This window comes from Mauremys mutica, chromosome 1 (assembly GCF_020497125.1).
Source record: "Mauremys mutica isolate MM-2020 ecotype Southern chromosome 1, ASM2049712v1, whole genome shotgun sequence".
Taxonomy (NCBI): domain Eukaryota; kingdom Metazoa; phylum Chordata; order Testudines; family Geoemydidae; genus Mauremys; species Mauremys mutica.
The window spans coordinates 313,858,271-313,878,893 of NC_059072.1; the positions used below are offsets into that span (position 1 = coordinate 313,858,271).

At 41.9% G+C, this 20,623-nt stretch overlaps 1 protein-coding gene across 6 annotated transcripts in view; it reads right to left on the reverse strand.

Annotated features, from left to right (window-relative positions):
- The window catches only part of NBEA (neurobeachin), an 842,868-nt gene that overhangs the window by 158,138 nt on the left and 664,107 nt on the right, over positions 1 to 20,623 (reverse strand). For all 6 annotated transcript variants that reach the window (XM_045015913.1, XM_045015904.1, XM_045015899.1 and 3 more), the window contains 2 exons: positions 6,143 to 6,260; positions 4,127 to 4,229 (listed from right to left, as the gene is read on the reverse strand). In XM_045015913.1, coding sequence (XP_044871848.1) covers positions 4,127 to 4,229; positions 6,143 to 6,260 — 221 coding nt within the window. The remainder of the gene's footprint in view (positions 1 to 4,126; positions 4,230 to 6,142; positions 6,261 to 20,623) is intronic.

Here is a 20,623-nt window from a genome sequence, read left to right on the forward strand (position 1 = left end):
CTCAGGCCGAGGCAGTTGAGAAGAAACTGAGAGTGGTTCACCTATCCAACTCTACATAATCTCGGTGGAAGGCACAAGGCTGTGGGGGGTCCATGCATGGGCCAAACAGACACTGCTACTTAAAATCTCTGATCTGACACACACGGGGCACAAGTGGACCTAGAGTGGAACACCCATAGGGACTCTACTCAAAGAAGAAGGAAGAACTTCTTCACACAATGCACAATCAACCTGTGGAACTCATTGCCAAGGGATATTGTGAAGAAGTTACTCACCTTGTGCTGTAACGATGGTTCTTAAAGACGTGTGTCCCTATGGCTGCTCCACTGTAGATGTATCTTTGCTAGGCACGGGGGTGCAGATACACCTACAGTGGAGCACATATAGGGACACTACTTGAAGAAGAATGCCAAAAGTATAACTGGGTTCTAAAAATAATTAAATAAGGAGGATAGGTCCATGAATGGCTATTTGTCAAGATGATCTGGGATGCAACCCTATACTCTGGGAGAAATAACAGGATCCAAGATTTTAAAAATTGACTTCTCTTTTATCCTCAATTAACAGGTGCCCAACTTGGGACACTTCAATGGAACCAGATTTTCCCAGGTCGCCCACCTGGGAAAATCTGGTTCCATTGAAGTGTCCCAAGTTGGGCACCTCAGTACTTTCTCAAAATTAAGGTGTTTCAACATGGGCACCCAAAAATTCAGGCATCTGAAATCACTAGTCACTTTTGTCCTAGTCATGGCTAGAAATGTGTGAGGAAGGAAGAGTATATATCTTGTTCATTCCTATGGCTGTTGGCATTTTTGTTTTTAATTATCTTATTAACGCTATACATCCCTGCTCTGTAGGTGAGGACCTTAATGACTGGGCTATTGGCTGTTCTGGAGTGGCCTCTATTTCACTTCAGCCATCAGGCTATACAGCATTGTGCGGTGGGTCTCTCTCAATCTCTCTTTTTGAAGCTGTTCCACTTTGTCCACAATGCTTGCATAGTCATTGGGCCAGAAAAAAAGAGTAAGAAAGACTATAGCCTGATGGTTGGGGCGCTCACCTTGGGTGAGGTGGAACACCTGGGCTCCAGTGCTGGGATTCAAACCCAGGTCTCCTACCTTCCAAGTGAGTGCCTTAGCCATGGGGCTATTACATAAAGAAGGGGGCAGGCAGCATCACCACCTCTTCCTCCTCTATTTTTGTGACTCTTGCCCTTCATTTCCTTTGCTTTTATTAAGAATGCTCAAAATGAAACATTTTGTTTCAGATTAAAATGAAAGGTTTTGTTTGACCTGAAACAAAATTTTTCCAACTTTTTTGATTCACCAAAAATCCAGAAAAAAATTGGTTCAACCCAAACCAATTGTTTTCCCCAATATTTTTGAATAATCAGCAAACTGAAAATTAGTTATTTGCACTTTCAGGACCTTAATTTTATACCTCATCCTCGTTGTAACTCCTGGTAACACAACGCCTTCTGATACCATATTGCATTGATTCAGTGCTGGTTAAGAGGTAAGAGTTTCATGTACTGAATTACTACTACTACTTCCTGCCGCACTTATATAATAAATGATTATGGACAACATTTGCAAATTTGAGTGCCTAATTCCATATTCAGGTACCTTAATAAAAGTGACTTATTTTCAAATATGCTGAGAACCTGCAGCTTCTACTGACTATGTTTGGACATCACTTCTGAAAACCAGGCCTCTTGTAATAGGGACCAAAATATAGTTTTAGGAACATAACTTTAGACATCCAAAATTAAAACTGCAGGTGTATAATGTTTAGGTTGGGCTAAAAGCTACTTTGTAATGAAGTTAGAACAGTTATAGTGCAATTTACATCATCCTGTTAAGTACTGTAGGACTCAGTAAAACCATGCAGCTGAACTACTGTACTATAAATGTTCTCCTTCATTACAGGTTCTCTCATATTTCCAGATAATGACTTTATTATAAATATGGCCTGATTTTTTAATGGAAGGTTGAAAATATTTGTCAATATTATTTTCACATTGCATTAGTGAATTATGTACATATAGTTTTATAAGATTATGACAAATACTCCAACAAAGTGCACAGCTAAAATACGTGAGTTGTGTATTTAGGGAGATAGATATGCATGGATCTGAAGACTGCACAGGGCTGCCCAGAGGGAGGGGCATGTGGGGCAATTTGCCCCAGGCTCCGGGCCCTGCAGGGGCCCCCACAAGAATATAGTATTGCAACTTTTTCTTATGGAAGAGGCCCCCGAAATTGCTTTGCCCCAGGCCCCCTGAATCCTCTGGGCGGCCCTAGACTGCAAGAGAATCCTTAGCCTCAATCAGTAGTGGGCTTGGTTCTTTGGAATGATCACTTCCCTGCTCCTCCACCCAAGACAGCATTATTCTTTCTCCGCTCTCCTCTCACATTGAGCTGTAGGGTTTAGCAGCAATTAGGAAAATCACAGATTCCCCTAGTACTGTACAAGGGCTTCAAGGGCCTATTTAGGCTCTGTAGCTCAGAGTGCGCTAATAATGGAATCTGCCACTCCCAGATCACGTGTGTGCATGTATTGCATACCAGACCATTAACAAGTCTTCTGTCCCGGCTTACAGAAGACACTCAGGATTCAGGCGGGTGATGGAGGATGATTGCTCTCTGTGGCTAATCCACCTGAATACTCAGTGTGGGAGTAAGCATTTTATCTGGCATCCTCCCAGAAGAGGTTGGGAGAGGACAAAAGACCCAGACTGCACTCTGTAAAGGCAGAGGAGGGAGCAGACTTGGAGTATCAGAAGCTAAGACTGCAAAGGAGGGAAAGTCTGGAGTTGGACTGAGGCTAGGGTGGCCAGGTTTGACTCTAGTGACCGGACACCCAAAGTCCGGTTACTGCAGGCAGGGGAGGTCGGGAGGCGCTGGGTCATCACCTGTGCCAGCCCCTACTCAGCTGGGGCTGCCTCCTATCTTGTCGGGCAGCTGCAGCTCTCAGTCCCAGAAAAGCAGGCGAGTCCCTCCTGACCCAGGTGGGGAGGGTGGGAGGGGAAAAGCAGTAAGCGACAGGGGGAGGGGAGGAGAGGAGTGGATTGGGGTGGAGCCTCAGGGGAGAGGCAGAGCAGAGGCAGGGCCTCAGGGAGAAGAGATGGGCAGGGGAGGTTCCTGCACTCCTGCTGGAGTGTCTGGTTTTTAAATATTACCAAGTTTGCAACCCTAGGAGACCTGGATGTGAAGGCAAAAGAGCATCACTCCCTGGCGCGAGGGTTGGTGTATGCATGCAATCAGGCCCCAGAAAATGCCAGAGGGAAAGATGAACATTGGTCTTTCCACAGAAGACAACAGCTGGTAGGAATGATGGGGAGTTTTGAAGGAGGGTGAGTTGTCTCAGAGGCTTAGTGGAACTCTTCACATAATGTAGGTAATGGAAATGGAAGGCTCCTCTGTTTGTTTTGACAATGCAGTGAACCTACGTGCAATTTGTTAATGTTTCAAGCTGGTTTTACCATGTATTTTTATACAGCATATAGATTTCTAAACTTGAGCCCTGAGTTTGCATATTTTTAAATGTATTTCCCTCTTAATCCTAGAAGCAGGAGAAGAATAATTTAATATAATTAGAATAAGAGGGGGAAACTTGGAAAGTGCAAAATACTTTATATACTGATGGATGGTAAAACCAAAACCAAAAATGTTTTTTGCCACTGGAAAAGGCAAAAGAACCCAAGCAAAACTGTTTGGCAAAACCAAAACATGCCCTACCTCAGTTCATGTCTTTAGTTTTAATACTCAAAGCAGCACATCAATTTTGGCAAAAATGTCACCTCAAAAACAAACAAGCACACAGTTCTTTCAATGTTTAAATAACAAACAATTTCAATCAGCTTTATTCTGTTTGTTTACTGGAGTGTGCTCATTTGCTAAAATGTTAAAAAAATTGCTGATTTAAAATACTTTTATATAATGCTGGTTTTCTATAACAACATATCACATCATTAAGTTAAAAATATTGCTGCTCAAGGGACCCTGAAGTGATGGGAATTCCAGACCCCTTGCAGTAGTAATGTTTTAATATTCACAAATATCAAACATTCTGAGTCTGCAAGCATATAAACACAACACAGCATAAAATATTTTAATGACATTACCTTGCTTGTGGCAAACCATAGCTGGTCCCCACTCCAACACGAGGTAAGCTGTACACAACTTTTTTTACTGTTGCTTGGTCAGGAAAATTAAACATAACCGAGGCTGTGATAAGAAGAAAAAAATGTGATTTAAAACACCAGAAATATTTTTCATTAATTTGTGTGTGTCCAGTAAAATTGATGTTTACCAACTTTTATTGATAAAACTCTAATCCTTCCAAGCCCAGCTATGTTCAGCATGAAGGGAATTTTTCCCCTCAAAAGACTGGTGGAACAGTGGTGTTTTAACACTTTACAGTAGAGAGTCTAATAGGTGCTACTGGTAATATTATGCTTTTGTGATAAAATCATTCTATATGGTTGCTGTGTGTGCATTTGGGGATTGTGTTCTGGAGACCCACTTAGTGGAAAAGATTTTTCTGATTTGTCAAAATGGCAGGAGTCCGCTGGAGGTATTGTATCGCAAACGTGAACACAGAGCTGGAAATGAGATAGCTATGGTATGCAGTGAGTGTTAAAGTACAGATGGGCTTTACTATTGTACACAGTTTAAAGCATCCCTAAGTCTGAGTTCAGTTCTTCACATGAGAAATACATTGGTTAGGGGATTTTAGTCTTTTTCCATTGGGTTGGATTCCAAGTTAGTTTCTGTCACTTTGGGGAATCAATATGTGCAGTATCACAGAAGTGGTATGAAAAATGATTTACTTTCATATAAATTCTGAAACTCTACATCTTTATTTATTTCAATAAAGGTTGTGGGCCAATCAAGCTAACTAGACATTGTGTGGAGCAAACTTAGCCAAATAATTTTAAAAAACCAATTATTTGACAAATGTCAACTCTTTTACTGTTTTTGAATTATTCATGAACAGAACTGCAAATATTTCAAATTTATTCATTATTCAAAATTATTCACTTTTTTCAACAAATAAATTCTAGCTCAGAAGATCTTTCGTTAGCAGTTCATTGTGAATTATCAACATTTGTGCTGTTATTGATTAGCTATGTAAATTACATGCTATTGTGTTCACTAAATAGGCAACTTGGACAAATAACAGTACAATTTTCAAATTGTATTTTAAAATAGTGAAATTTTCAAATTTCACTGTTAATTAAGCAATTTAAAAAAATCACTTTTGGCATATATCAGCCATTCAGGCTTAAAATTCCTTTTTTTTTTTTTTTTGAGTATTTGCACTAGTAAGGCTATTGCAATAGAATAGTTTCAGAAAATGAAAGCAAAGGGTATGAGGACATAGCATAAGCAAATCTGTTTAAAGTTCTGAACAATGATGCATGTGTGACAGAGTGCATGGAGTGAACAGATGAGCCTGCACTCTGATCACTCAGCTATTAATTAGTTCCCCCTCCAGAGGAAGCTGACTGGGGTAATCAGACTGACAGGTTGGGTGGGATAAACATTCAATTAGCTATCAGCCCAAGTCTCATAAAGAGGCACAGGAAGGAAGTGCCAGGGAGGGGGAAACAGAGAGAGGAACAGGGCTAGCTAAGCCCAGTCATATAAAAGCTTCAGAAAAGGGAGACCTCTGTTCCCCCCAAGTCCTGAGGAGAGGGCCAAAAGCACTGCATATATTGTAAATAGATTGTTGCATGGGGACTAAAGTGATATTGGTGGAGGGAACTTGAAATAAAAGGTCACTGACTGCACACCTCATGCAGTCTGTGCAGCTTCTGCTGGGAAGAAGATAGGAGAGGAGCCATGCTCTGTTACAATATAGAAAATAGTAGCAGCATTTACCAGCTTCAGTGTGTAGTCTTTATTCATCAAAACTTGTTGTCAGAGTGCCAGATTAAAATCCATATTCATGGCCCATTCACAAATATTTTCTATATCAGATGTAGTGAATAAATACAAGTGTGAGGGATTACTCAAGGAAAATGGCATTTTTCAAAACAAACTACAAAGTTTTAATTTGGGGATGAATGGATACCACCCATAAAAACTACCAGCAGATACCTTATACCAAATAAATGAACAACATAAAGACATACTTCTATTTGCCATAAACACTTCCAAAGCAGTGTTCTGGAGAAGATAACGTCTTGAAAAAACAGCTCGAATCTCACTGAACATCCATTTTCCATGAAGCCCTTCTGTGTAGGCAAGAACCTAAAATAAATAAGGGAAAACAGACACTTATTAGAAGATGTTTTGACAGTACCACAAGTTTTATGCTTCAACAAAATCAGGGTAAGCTTATCTTGTTGAACTTTATGGCACTCAAAAACATTAAGTTCAAAGGTGGACTGAAATGTTTTTAAAAGATAAAGCCTGGTTATAATCAGAGATGTGGCTGTAAACATGGCACCTTCATAATGTGTATATATGCTTCTCATGCGTCATATAAACTTATTTTACTTAGGCAAAAAATGTCCTGCAGTCAAGCACAGGGGAGTGAATAAAGTTCACTTGCAGATAAGCAAGTTATAGTCAATTTTGCAACATGCATGAGACAGAATTGCCTGTTAAGTTCTGAATCCACAATTTTATTGCTGATGATGTGTTGTATAAAGTAAAGAAATAATATGACTTGACCGTCGAATCTCTAATTTGAGTTTACAGGGCTATGAGTTAGAAAAATCCGTGAACCAATATATGAGAATAATTGAAGTGCAGATGTCATTGTTACAATAATTTTTCTAAGATTAACCACATTTTATTACTCCAAATCATTAACAAAATATGGTGACATGTATTTCTCTGTAATTTTAAATACAATATGAAGATTTTTTAAAATATGAGCTGGAAAGTAGCACTGCTTTTCTAACTTGCCAAGTCCCAAATGTAAGGTTCTGTTTGCTGTAACACTTATTGACAAGATACCTAGACCATTTCACTTTTCTGTCATTCCTCAAACTGCTTGAAGTGATGTCTCTTCATATTAATGCTTAGATATTAATGATGCATCTTCATAGATACAAAAGCTTTTTAGTTCAGTTTTAGAATATTCTATTTATGTTCAAGTTACATAGTTTCTGGTATTCTCACAAAATATAACAGATTTTTGTTAAACATTTATTTTCTTCTTTGCATAATAAAAATGACAATCCATTTCAGAAGGAATAATAATAATTGTAAATCAGCTTCTGAAACAGTCTCAGATATTAGCTGTTTCTTAGAAGAAAGCTGGACAGGAAGAGCAGTGAACTATGATGCTCTTCATGGTTTGTGTAGGGTTGATTTGGAGACAAGACCAAGTGTTGATGATACTGTTCTATTTTAGCTCAGCTGTGCACAATTACTAACACTCAGATTCACGGAGTGTTGGAGCAGTGGCTTGTTGGGCTGACTTTGCTTGGCGTTTCCCTGGATGGATGCCAGGGGCTCCTTGCCCCTTACAACCAATAACAGTCTTGCTTGGTGTCAAGTCCCGTGGTAAACTTCCAATGGTTAATTACATTCAGTGTTAAAAATCTGCATTGTATTTATACTTTGAACTTCACTGACTTCAACTTCCAGCCACTGGCTCATCTAACTCCTTTGTCTGCTAGATTAAAGAGCCCTCTAGTATCAGATATCTCCTTCCTGTATAGGAGTTATAGACTGATTAAGTTGTCTCTTAACCTTCTCTTTGATAACCTCAATAGACTCTGCTCTCCTTTTGTCTTTCATTGAGATCAGATGCTAGGGTATACTTGACATCATGTACGTGGAAGCTAAGGTCACCAAGAACAATACACCTCAAAGATTCCAGCACCACACTCATTTTCATTTACTTGCATCTACCACCCTATAATATTTAACAAAAATTGTATATGTGTGAACTCAAGACTCTGAGAGGAGATAAGGAGGCAAATCTTTGGATTTAAAAAGCTAAAAGTAGCTAATGGACATTAGCTATTATAACTGGAATTTTTTTTTAATCAGGTGTGTAAAATATGTATAGTTGTAATGAGGGTGCCGTATATGCTGCAGCTAGTGGCTATGCCACAGAACTCATCCCTTAACACAAAATTGTGCTCCAGCACTTCAGCTTTCACTTAAAAAAAAAAATCTAGCCCTCACGTGAGACTTGTGGTGGGGCAGAGTTAGGAAAAATATTTTATTTACTGACATTACTGGTCATTTAAAATAAAATATTTCAGTTACAATGTCTTGGCATATATAAATATTCAAAATATTACAATATTTTGTACAATATTAACAATATTTATCAGCATATTATATATTGACCATACCTTGATATAGCATTACTCCTTTTTTTTCTTCTTCAAATTATTCGAACAACCACACAACTATAACCTGATACATGTATATTTAACCATTCCTATGAACTTTTTTATTGGGAAGCTGAATGTTCTCTTGGGGCAAAGGTGTTGAGTATCAGGAGACAGAAAGCATGGGAAATTAGAAGAAAGCAGGATGTATTCAATTATTGTCCTCTATTTCCTTCCTGACTATCTATTGTTGTTATAAACATAAGATAAGTGTGTCCATATCGGAGCATCTCAATTATTTAATAGACAAAATCCCACCATACATGTCATCAGTCCTGTTTGAGTTCTAGCGCTAGCATTTTATTTTATTTCTTTCAGGATGGACTTCCAAAACATTTTTACCATCCAACATTCTGATGTCATGTGTAGGAAACAGGCCCTGGCTGTTTTGCATTTCATACAAATAGTTGGGGCAATATTGTATTTTTTTATCTAGAGATGGAGAATAATAGTACCAGATAGTACTGAACGTGTACTTTCTGGCTAGTGCTGGATCCACTATTTACTGTCTGCATTATATCATTCCAGCCATTCTTTTGTTATTTCACATTTAAAGTCTGCAATCCATAACTTAACAGATTCATGCAGTTTGTCTGTTAAAAACAGAGTCATGAAGTTGGAGAGACAAGGTGGGTGAGGTAATACCTTGTATTGGATCGACTTCTGTTGGTGAGAGAGACAAGCTTTCTTGTGTCACAGAGTGCTTGTGTCTCTCACCAACAGAAGTCAGTCCAATAAAAGATATTACCTCACCCACCTTGTCTCTCCAATATCCTGGGACCAACACTACTACTACAACACTGCACAATTATGAAGTTGTATGTTCTAGACAGACATGTTGATTACTGAAACTTCAAGCCCTTGTATGAAATTTTCAAATTAAGAATACTTTGTTCCTTTCTTTTCTGAAAATGATTTTAATAAGGTAAACAATCAGTATAAACTCATTGTGCTTTTTTAAAATATCACCTACATCAAATTGTTTTAAGGGTAGTCCGTCCCTGAAGAAATCATAGACTCATAGCCTATAAGGTCAGAAGAGACCATCATGACCATCTAGTCTGACCTCCTGCACATTGCCACACGAGGAAACAGAACCTCACCCACCCACTCCTGTAACAGTCCCCAAACCTCTGGCTGAGTTACTGAAATTCTCAAATCATGATTTAAAGACTTCAAGTTACAGAGAATCCACCGTTTACAGTAATTTAAACCTGCCAATGACCTATGCCCTATGCTGCAGAGGAAGGCGAAAAAACCCAGGGTGACCCGGGGGAAGATTTCTTCCTGACCCCAAATATGGCAGTTAGCCCCTGAGCATGTGGGCAAGACCCACCAGCCAAACACCTGGGAAAGAATTCGCTATAATAACTCAGAGCCTGCCACATCTAGTATCTCATTTTTCCTTCCATTTATGTCAAGTATCAGAGGGGTAGCCGTGTTAGTCTGGTTCTGTAGAAGCAGCAAAGAATCCTGTGGCACCTTATAGACTAACAGACGTTTTGCAGCATGAGCTTTCGTGGGTGAATACCCACTTCTTCTTGCATCCGAAGAAGTGGGTATTCACCCACGAAAGCTCATGCTGCAAAACGTCTGTTAGTCTATAAGGTGCCACAGGATTCTTTGCTGCTTCTACAGAACCAGACTAACACGGCTACCCGTGCTTGCATCCGAAGAAGTGGGTATTCACCCACGAAAGCTCATGCTGCAAAACGTCTGTTAGTCTATAAGGTGCCACAGGATTCTTTGCTGCTTCCATTTATGTGATATTTGTCTCAATATTAAAATAATTCCTTATGTAGAACATGTTTGAAAGCACTATTTTTTTATTTCTGATATTACTGAGATCTGCTCTTTTTATCTGGTCAAGTGCCTCACACATGCTTAGGTTTTGAAAGGTTAGATTTTTATCACTGTATCGATTTCACTGTACACAAAGTGACAAAAATATTTACATCAATAATAACTGAAATTTACAGACAAAGTAGAAAAATGCTGCTTGAGAACTCACTAGAGTTTCATTTAAGGGTATTTACTTTGTATATTTTGACATGTGATGTTGAAAATTTCTGTTTTAATGGTTATAAAGCTTTATCTTTTTGACTCTCAATGTCTGTTGTCATTAAATAATTGTCAGATCTTCCCCTAATAATTTCCTACAACTGTGTAAATTTAAACCAATAAAAAGACAAAAAAGATTTAAAAATAAACTTCAATATTATCTATAGAAATTATTTTTAAAAATCAAATACTGCCAACCCTACATATGCTCAACAACTATGTACATTTTAAAATAACACGTATTGTTTTATGGGTGCTGGAATTTTGAACTATGTAACAGAATTATATAATGAGATTGTTTGTCAGTTTCAGTTCTTACACCCAATGGTTTCTCCTGATTAGAGATCCATTCTAGTTCTGCCCTGATTTATGCTGCCCATAGTATCTCTTGAAATTTGGTAGCACCAGGCCTCCTATCTCAGCTGGACATCTCAAACATTCCATTTTGATTCATGGTTTCTGGTATAACCATCAAAATCTCTGAATAATTTTTAATTTTGTGGTAAAATATTGTTTTCAGTCTGTAAAGGGAATCATGGAAAATGTATACAGGACCATGGGTAGGACATTCATTTTAAGTACTTTAATTCTATCAATCAATGTCCCCTTGCCTAGGTCATAGTAAATAATTTTCATTAATGGCTCAGTATTTAGTTTAAACAGCTCCACCACTAAGTGATATATTAATCCCTAAATAACTAATTTATTATCCACTATTTTCAGTGGACGTTCTTCATTTTTATGTATCTTTTGCAAAGGCACAGTATCTCTGATTTAGAATAGTTTAGTCTATTCCATTGATTCCTGACCAAACACTTCAATTATTTCTAGTAATACTAGAAATTTATCTTATATTAAAAGCATAAGATTGTCAGCATATAATGAAACTTTGTTTTCTATTCCCAATACACTTATTACCTGAATTTCTTCAGTGTCCCTGAACTTTTGTGCTAATGGTTTGATAATTAAGTGAAATAAGGTTGATCAGGGATAATCGTTGTCTTGTTCCCCTGCGTAATGGTATCAGCTCAATCTTTGTAATACTTCCCCAGATACATGACAGAGGGTTTTTATAGACTATTTTAATGCATTCCTGAAAGTGCAAAACATTTCTCTAACATTCTGAATAAAAATGGACACTCTACTTTTAGTCCCATAACATTCTGGGGACACCAGATTGTTTCTGATTCTATTTTACCCATTTTTCAGAATATTCAGTATTGTCTTTACCATGTAATACTGTCCCCATCTTTCCCCACCATAACCCCCAGAAGTCTGTATCTATACAGTATTTGTTTATCAGGTGCCCTTCAATTACATTCAATGTCACACCTAATTATAACCTTAATTTATACATTTCAAACAATCTAGTTTCCATTTTCTCTTTATATGTTGTGTTATATTTTCTGATATCCTTTATAATGACAAACATTAACATTACTTTTGTACCGTTATTTGTTGAAAACTCTTACCTAACAATATTCCTTCTAATACATGTAACATAAAAATTACTCTATATATGTTTGGCATCAAGGCAGTACTTTTCTTACAACATAAACCACTGTATTTTACCATATTCAAAAATCATTCCGGTTCCCCTTCCCTGATATTTAGTGAGCCCTCAGTTGAGATATACTTATCCTGAATCTAATCAGTTCACTCTACTACTTGGTCTACCATATTTGGTTCTGGGACTGAGGTCAGGAACTTTGGGGCTTCCCCTGTGTGTAGAAAATGTGGGTTTGACCCAGACAAAATATTTTTGAGATTGCTGGAAACATCAGTGCAAACTTAAGCTTTTTCCTAAGGAGCTCTTTGCAGACTTTTGTAAATTAAGCTATTGTCCACCATACATTCTTACAATAATCTTGATAGAAGAATTCTCATTTGCCCTCCACTCTTAATTCTGTCAACTTCCTGGCTGTATGCGAAGAATCAAAACCACGTCTTCTGAAGTTGTGTAGTCACAACTGGATGTAGTCTAGCTGGATTTCTGTTGTGTGCTGGTATGCTGATCTGGTATGCCCTTTCAATCAAAGCTTTAAGGAGCCACGTTTCTAAGTACCATATGGAGTATTTGCCTTTGGTCCCCATTGGCAGTCCTAGAATCTGATTTCCATATCATCTGTTTTTTCAGTCAGTGTTTTAACATGAGATTCCAGACCACAATTCTCTCCACCCAACCTTGTATGTTCTCCTCAATGTTGATAATTTGAGAGTCTATATCTGTAGTAGCTACCACTAGATCATTTAACTACCCACCATGGCCACTTTGTCATTTTACTTTTCTTTGAACTTGCTGAAACAGGTGTCTAGCACCACATTTAATTTGAAAGTAATCAGTGCTACTATTTTACCAGCTATCCCCACAACTGCTGATTCTTCTGACTCCGACTCCTTGGCTTTTTGTTGCCTTCTTTTCTTTTAATCTCGTTCTCCCTTCTTTGTGTTTTTCATCCAGAGATCCCAACCATCACCAAAATTCCTGGGATACGCACATTAACTACAAGTTCAGGAGGAAGGATGGAGAGAGACAGCTCTCAGTTCCTGTTCATTCCTCTTTTCAGCTTCTTGGCAAAAGAGGAAAACTTGTCTCCTGCTGCCATGTTACCAGCGTGCTTGCTTGGGGAAGAGTGGGGGTGGGAGTGGGGGAGAGATGGCCCCAAGCCTGCAGCTTTGCCATTTTCTGGCAAGGGAGGGGGATGGGCCACTGTAACAGAATGCCTCCCTATAGTCACACTCTACACTTCTTTGTAATAATCTTTATATAAAATATGCCTTGTAAGGTATCATCTGAAAACTAATAACTCCCTGGTCAATAATATCATGATGGAATGTGTGTAGCAACGTTATATGGAAAGTTATAAATTCCCCTTGAATGATGTTGGTAGCACATGTTCAAACCCATGTAGCCCCAGATAGGCAGGACGGGTCAAACAGGTCTTAAAGAAAGGACTGTGTGTTTACCTCAGTTTACATACAAGTTATAAACAGGGTCCTCTGACAGTGAAAAGGGGAAGACAGGAGACCAGGAAAATCCATATTTCAGCAAACGGAGGTGAGACAAAACAGCATGCAACCTCTTTCACTACCAGACACCATTGTCACCTTTTTTACTGTTTGAATGAACTTTAAACTAGGGGTAATCTTCAGGAAAATGCATTTCAAAGGGTGACTGATCTATAAAAGTGAGGGGGAAAAACACCCCAAGTTAGCTTTCCCTGTCCATCTCTCTCTTTTTCACCTAAGATGACAAAAGAAACAGACAATGGAATTTAGGAGCAGATTCTGACCTAGGAGCATGTGATAAGAATTTTATGTGAACCAAGTCTAGTTTGATAAATTTAACACTAGAAAGCATTCCATCTTTATTTCTCTAGTAACCATTTCTGACTAACACCCTGTACTTGCACTCAATTTGTAGTTAAACTTGTTTTATTCTTCAATTAAAATTAATCCAGTGTTGTTAATTGTTTGGGTAACTCCATTTAGGATAGCATACTGTTGTATACACCCTTAGAGGTGTAACAGGCTTAATATAGCTGGACTGTCCAGGAGAGGGCTGAACAGTGCACAACACATGTTTTGGGGGAAAATATGGGACTGGGAGTGTATTGAGGTCACCCTGCAAGTAGTAACCAAGGCTGCTGGAAGTCGGAGTGTGGCTGCTATTTACTGACAGGTTCCTGGGGTCAGAGTTGCTAGACCAGGGCGGTAGCTTTACACAGATACTCAGGGTGTGACCTGCATGCTGTCTGGCTGTTTGTGAGGTGCCCAGGTTGAGAGCTACAACAAAGCATTGCGAGGCACCTCAGGCTGCAGAGCAGGGGCGACACAGCCCCTCACTGGTTTGGATTGTACCCATTCCTTTTCTCGTTTTCCCAACAAATGAAGTTTGTCTCCAGGAACTGTGTGCTACCAGTGAGTTCGTAGAGAGAAAGAGAGGTGTGTACGCATGCGTGTGTGTAACCACTGCCTTTCACGCTAATTACACCGGCAATGAGGCAATGACCTCTCACTCAACTCTCCAACTATACTGATGCCATTCCTCCAGTGGGTGGGGCAGTGAGTCCCTCAGTCCACTCTCATTGTCATTTCCACTCTTGCCTCTTTCTGCCCTATTCTCACTTGTCCCCTGTTCCTCTGGGCTCCCCCAGGTCTTAAGTTTAGGTATAAGATCTAGTGGGGGGCTTTGCTGAGAATGCTACTGGTAATTAGGGAAAGGGAGAATGGGAGCTCACCAAGTGTGCTTCCTCACTTGGCCATGACAGGCATATCACCTCCTAGCCCTCATGGTTGTGAAGATAACCTTGAAAATATGAATCTGATGTAAACTAATGCAGCAAAGTTTGCCTGAGTCTGAAACAATAACTCTGATAGGTGGGAACTGCATCATGCATTAGAACTAGGGCCCCATGGACTTCACAATTAATGAGCCAGAGAATTTGGCATTTTTCCAAGTTGACACAAAATTTCAGGGCCACCCAGAGGATTCAGGGGGCCTGGGGCAAAGCAGGGGAGCAGCGCTTGTACTCACCGGATGGTGGTCCGAGTCTGCGGCGGCGGCGGGTCCCTCACTCGCTCTGTGTCTTCAGCAGCACTGAAGGGCCCCCCGCCGCCGAAATGCTGCCGAAGACCCGGACCACTGCCTCTAGCCAGGAAAGGGATTCTTGGCCACGGCTCACGGGGCCCCTGTGGGGCCCGGGGCAAATTGCCCCACTTGCTGCATGCCCCCCCCCGGGTGGCCCTGAAAAATTTAGCACCTTTGCTGTGGAATTTGCTATTTTTGTGTAGCCAGGTGGCTATCATTTCCCCCCCACCCCTCTGCCTTGTTATGACCTGCTTGCAGCTGCCTCTTTCTCTTCACATTTGTCCATAAGAGTGACTCTGGGAAGAAGGATAAAGGAGTTTGAGGCGCAAGTGGTGTTCTCGTCTATCCTCCCTGTGGCAGGAAAAGGCCAGGGTAGAGACCGTCGAATCGTGGAAATCAACGAATGGCTACGCAGATGGTGTCGGAGAGAAGGGTTTGGATTCTTTGACAATGGGATGGTCTTCCAAGAAGAAGGATTGCTAGGCAGAGATGGGCTCCACCTCACGAAGAGAGGGAAGAGCATCTTTGCAAGCAGGCTGGCTAACCTAGTGAGGAGGGCTTTAAACTAGGTTCACCGGGGGAAGGAGACCAAAGCCTCGAGGTAAGTGGGGAAGTGGGATACCGGGAGGAAGCACAAGCAGGAGACTGCAAGAGGGGAGAACTCCTGTCTCAGACGGAGAAAGCGGAACAATCAGCGAGTTATCTTAAGTGCCTATACACAAATGCAAGAAGCCTGGGGAACAAGCAGGGAGAACTAGAAGTCCTGGCACAGTCAGGGAATTATGATGTAATTGGAATAACAGAGACTTGGTGGGATAACTCACATGATTGGAGTACTGTCATGGATGGATATAACCTGTTCAGGAAGGACAGGCAGGGCAGAAAAGGTGGGGGAGTTGCGTTGTATGCAAGAGAGCAGTATGACTGCTCAGAGCTCCAGTATGAAACTGCAGAAAAACCTGAGTGTCTCTGGATTAAATTTAGAAGTATGAACAACAAGGGTAATGTTGTGGTGGGAGTCTGCTACAGACCACCGGACCAGGGGGATGAGGTGGACGAGGCTTTCTTCCAGCAACTAACAGAAGTTGCTAGATCACAGGCCCTGGTTCTCATGGGTGACTTTAATCACCCCGATATCTGCTGGGAGAGCAATACAGCAGTGCACAGACAATCTAGGAAGTTTCTGGAAAGTGTAGGGGACAATTTCCTGGTGCAAGTGCTGGAGGAACCAACTAGGGGAAAAGCTCTTCTTGACCTGCTGCTCACAAACAGGGAAGAAATAGTAGAGGAAGCAATAGTGGATGGGAACCTGGGAGGCAGTGATCATGAGATGGTCGAGTTCAGGATCCTGACAGAAGGAAAAAGGGAAAGCAGTAGAACAGAGACCCTGGACTTCAGAAAAGCAGACTTCGACTCCCTCAGGGAACTGATGGGCAAGGTCCCCTGGGAGAATAACATGTCGGGGAAAGGAGTCGAGGAAAGCTGGCTGTATTTCAAAGAAACCTTATTGAGGTTGCAGGAACAAACCATCCCGATGTGTAGGAAGAAAAGTAAATATGGCAGGCGACCAGCTTGGCTTAACAGTGAAATCCTTGCTCGTCTTAAACACAAAAAAACAGCTTACAAGAAGTGGAAGATTGGACAAATAACCAGGGAGGAGTATAAAAGTATTGTTCAGGCATGCAGGTGTGAAATCAGGAAGGCCAAATCACACTTGGAGTTGCAGCTAGCAGGAGATGTTAGGAGTAACAAGAAGGGTTTCTTTAGGTATGTTAGCAACAGGAAGAAAGTCAAGGAAAGTGTGGGCCCCTTGCTGAATGAGGGAGGGAACCTAGTGACAGAGGATGTGGAGAAAGCTAGTGTACTCAATGCTTTTTTTGCCTCTGTCTTCACAGACAAGGTCAGCTCCCAGACAGCTGCACTCTGCAGCACGGTATGGGGAGGTGGTGACCAGCTCTCTGTGGAGAAAGAAGTAGTTCGGGGCTATTTAGGAAAGCTGGACGAGCACAAGTCCATGGGGCCGGATGCGCTGCATCAGAGGGTGCTAAAGGAGTTGGCCGATGAGATTGCAGAGCCATTGGCCATTACCTTTGAAAACTCATGGCGATCGGGGGAGGTCCCGGATGACTGGAAAAAAGCTAATGTAGTGCCCATCTTTAAAAAAGGGAAGAAGGAAGATCCAGGGAACTACAGGCCAGTCAGTCTCACCTCAGTCCCTGGAAAAATCATGGAACAGGTCCTCAAGGAATCAATCCTGAACCACTTAAAGGAGGGGAAAGTGATCAGGAACAGTCAGCATGGATTCACCAAGGGCAAGTCATGCCTGACTAACCTAATTGCCTTCTATGACGAGATAACCGGCTCTGTGGATGAGGGGAAAGCAGTGGATGTGCTATTTCTGGACTTTAGCAAAGCTTTTGATACAGTCTCCCACAGTATTCTTGCCAGCAAGTTAAAGAAGTATGGGCTGGATGAATGGACGGTAAGGTGGATAGAAAACTGGCTAGATGGTCGGGCTCAACGGGTAGTGATCAATGGTTCCATGTCTAGTTGGCAGCCGGTATCAAGTGGAGTGCCCCAAGGGTCGGTGCTGGGGCCGGTTTTATTCAATATCTTCATTAACGATCTGGAGGATGGTGTGGACTGCACCCTTAACAAGTTTGCAGATGACACTAAACTGGGAGGAGTGGTTGATATGCTGGAGGGTAGGGCTAGGATACAGAGGGACCTAGACAAATTAGAGGATTGGGCCAAAAGAAATATGAGGAGGTTCAACAAGGACAAGTGCAAAGTCCTGCACTTAGGACGGAAGAATCCCATGCACTGCTACAGACTAGGGACCGAATGGCTGGGCAGCAGTTCTGCAGAAAAGGACCTAGGGGTTACGGTGGACAAAAAGCTGAATATGAGTCAACAGTGTGCCCTTGTTGCCAAGAAGGCTAATGGCATTTTGGGTTGTATAAGTAGGGGCATTTCCAGCAGATCAAGGGATGAGATCATTCCCCTCTACTCAGCACTGGTGAGGCCTCATTTGGAGTAGTGTGTCCAGTTTTGGGCCCCACACTACAAGAAGGATGTGGATAAATTGGAGAGAGTCCAGCGGAGGGCAACAAAAATGATTAGGGGGCTGGAGCACATGACTTATGAGGAGAGGCTGAGGGAACTGGGATTGTTTAGTCTGCAGAAGAGAAGAATGAGGGGGGATTTGATAGCTGCTTTCAACTACCTGAAAGGGGGTTCCAAAGAGGATGGATCTAGACTGTTCTCAGTGGTAGAAGATGACAGAACAAGGAGTAATGGTCTCAAGTTGCAGAGGGGGAGGTTTAGGTTGGATATTAGGAAAAACTTTTTCACTAGTAGGGTGGTGAAGAACTGGAATGGGTTACCTAGGGAGGTAGTGGAATCTCCTTCCTTAGAGGTTTTTAAGGTCAGGCTTGACAAAGCCCTGGCTGGGATGATTTAGTTGGGTTTGGTCCTGCTTTGAGCAGGGGGTTGGACTAGATGACCTCCTGAGGTCCCTTCCAACCCTGAGATTCTATGATTCTATGATTAATTTGACTACAATGCCTGAAGCCAGAACCAGAGTCCAAAATTCAAGAACACCTTTTTTGTGCATGCATTAGCAGAAAAAAATGGGTGGAACAAGGGGAAACCATCACAATCACTCAACATCATGGCCTGACTCCTATCTTCTAGGTACAACTGGAAACTATAAACAACAATGCTTTTCAGTCACAGAAGTAACAAGCCAGGGTTAATCATTTCTTAAATTGCTGGTAGGCCTAGTAGGACCAAAATGGCCAGCTGACTCTAATCTAAAACCAGAAGACCATTCATAACTAACAAATATGACCAACTCCAAGGAAGACTATAACCCAGACTGGAACCTATCCAATAAATCACTAATGATGAACTGTATCTGGAATTGAATAGATGCTGCTTCTCAATCTCCTGCTTCAGAAAGAGAAGTTTGTGACTTGGTGGTAATTGACATGAATGATGTTTTTCCTAGAAGATATGCTCTAGAAATTATTTTAGGGAAGCTCTCTAGCCTGTGTTACGCAGGTCAGACTACATGATCACAATTGTATATGGTTGCCAACTTTCTAATTGCACAAACCAAACACCCTGCCCAGCCCCCTGCCATGCCCCTTCCCTGAGGACATGCTCCTACCCCGGCCCTTCTCTGAGGCCCCATCCCCCTGCTCCCCACTCACTCCAGCCCCCCCCTCCATCGCTCACTCTCCCGCACCCTCACTCACTTTCACTGGGTTGGGGCATGGGGTTGTGGTGAGGGCTCCAGCTGGGGGTGAGGGTCCCAGGATGGGGCCAGAAATGAGGAGTTCAGACTGTGGGAGGGGGCTGGAGTCTGAAAGGTCTGGTCTGGGGTGTGAAAGGGGGTGAGGACCTTAGCTGGGGGTGTAAGAAGGGGCTCTGGACTCTGGCCAAGGGGGCAGGGGCATGGGCTCCAGCTGGGGCTGAGGATGAGGGGTTTGGGATGCAAGAGGGGGCTCTGGGCTGGAGCCAAAGGGTTTGGAGTGCAGGAGAGGTCTCAGGGCAGGGCAGGGGGTTGGGATGCAGGCTCCAGGAGGGAGTTTAGGTATAGGAGAGGGTTATGACCTGGGGCAGTGGTGTGGGTAGGTGTGCGGGGTGAGGGAAGGAGTTAGGATAAGGAAAGGGGTTACAACCTGGGGTAGGGGTGCAGGGTCTGGGAGGCAGTTAGTGTTCAGGAGGGGGTTCCGACCTGGGGCAGAGGGTTCAGGGTATGGGCTCCATCCGGGCGGCACTTACCCCAGGCAGCTTCCAGACAGTGGCACAGCGGGGCTCTACCTTGGCTCTGCGGTGCTCCCAGAAGAGGCCGGCATATCTGGGATCCTACGTCTCCGCAGCTCCCATTGGCCATGGTTCCCGGCCAATGGAAGCTGCAGAGCCAGCGCTTGAGGTGGGGGCAACACGCGGTGCTTCCCTGGCAGGCCCTGCACCTAGGAGCTGCAGGGACATGCCGGATGCTTCCAGGAGCTGCACGGAGCCAGGGCAGGAAAAGAAGCCTGCCTTAGCCTCGCTGAGCAACTGATCAGACTTTTAATGGTTGAAAAACGGGACACCTGGCAACCCAACAATGGTCCCTCCTGGCCTCAGAAACTATGAATCATTCCAGAATCAAGAGTTTTTCTTGAAGAGAAAGAATATTTAAAGACCACTGACATTCTTCCCTTGTTGAGAGACATTAGTAATGCCTGTCAATAATGACATCACATCTGCACTAATGGTTTTCATAAACAGTTTAGGATCCTAAATATTGTATATACTCTTAAAAATTAGAAACAAACATAAGCAAAAATCATTTTATCCATCATCTTCCAAGACACTGAACAGACTTAAGTCTTTAGGTCTAGCAAGAAAAATACAAATACTGTAACTAAACAGGTAAAATAACTGTACTGATATATGTAAACATATAAGGAACACAAAATATGTATTTTTAAAAGACAAAAACAATTGCTCAAAAGATGAAAACATCATATGAATAAATTCCTGGAAAAGGGAGAATACAAATGCAAACAGCATGTAACCACACAGCTTAAATGAAACTAGTAAAACTG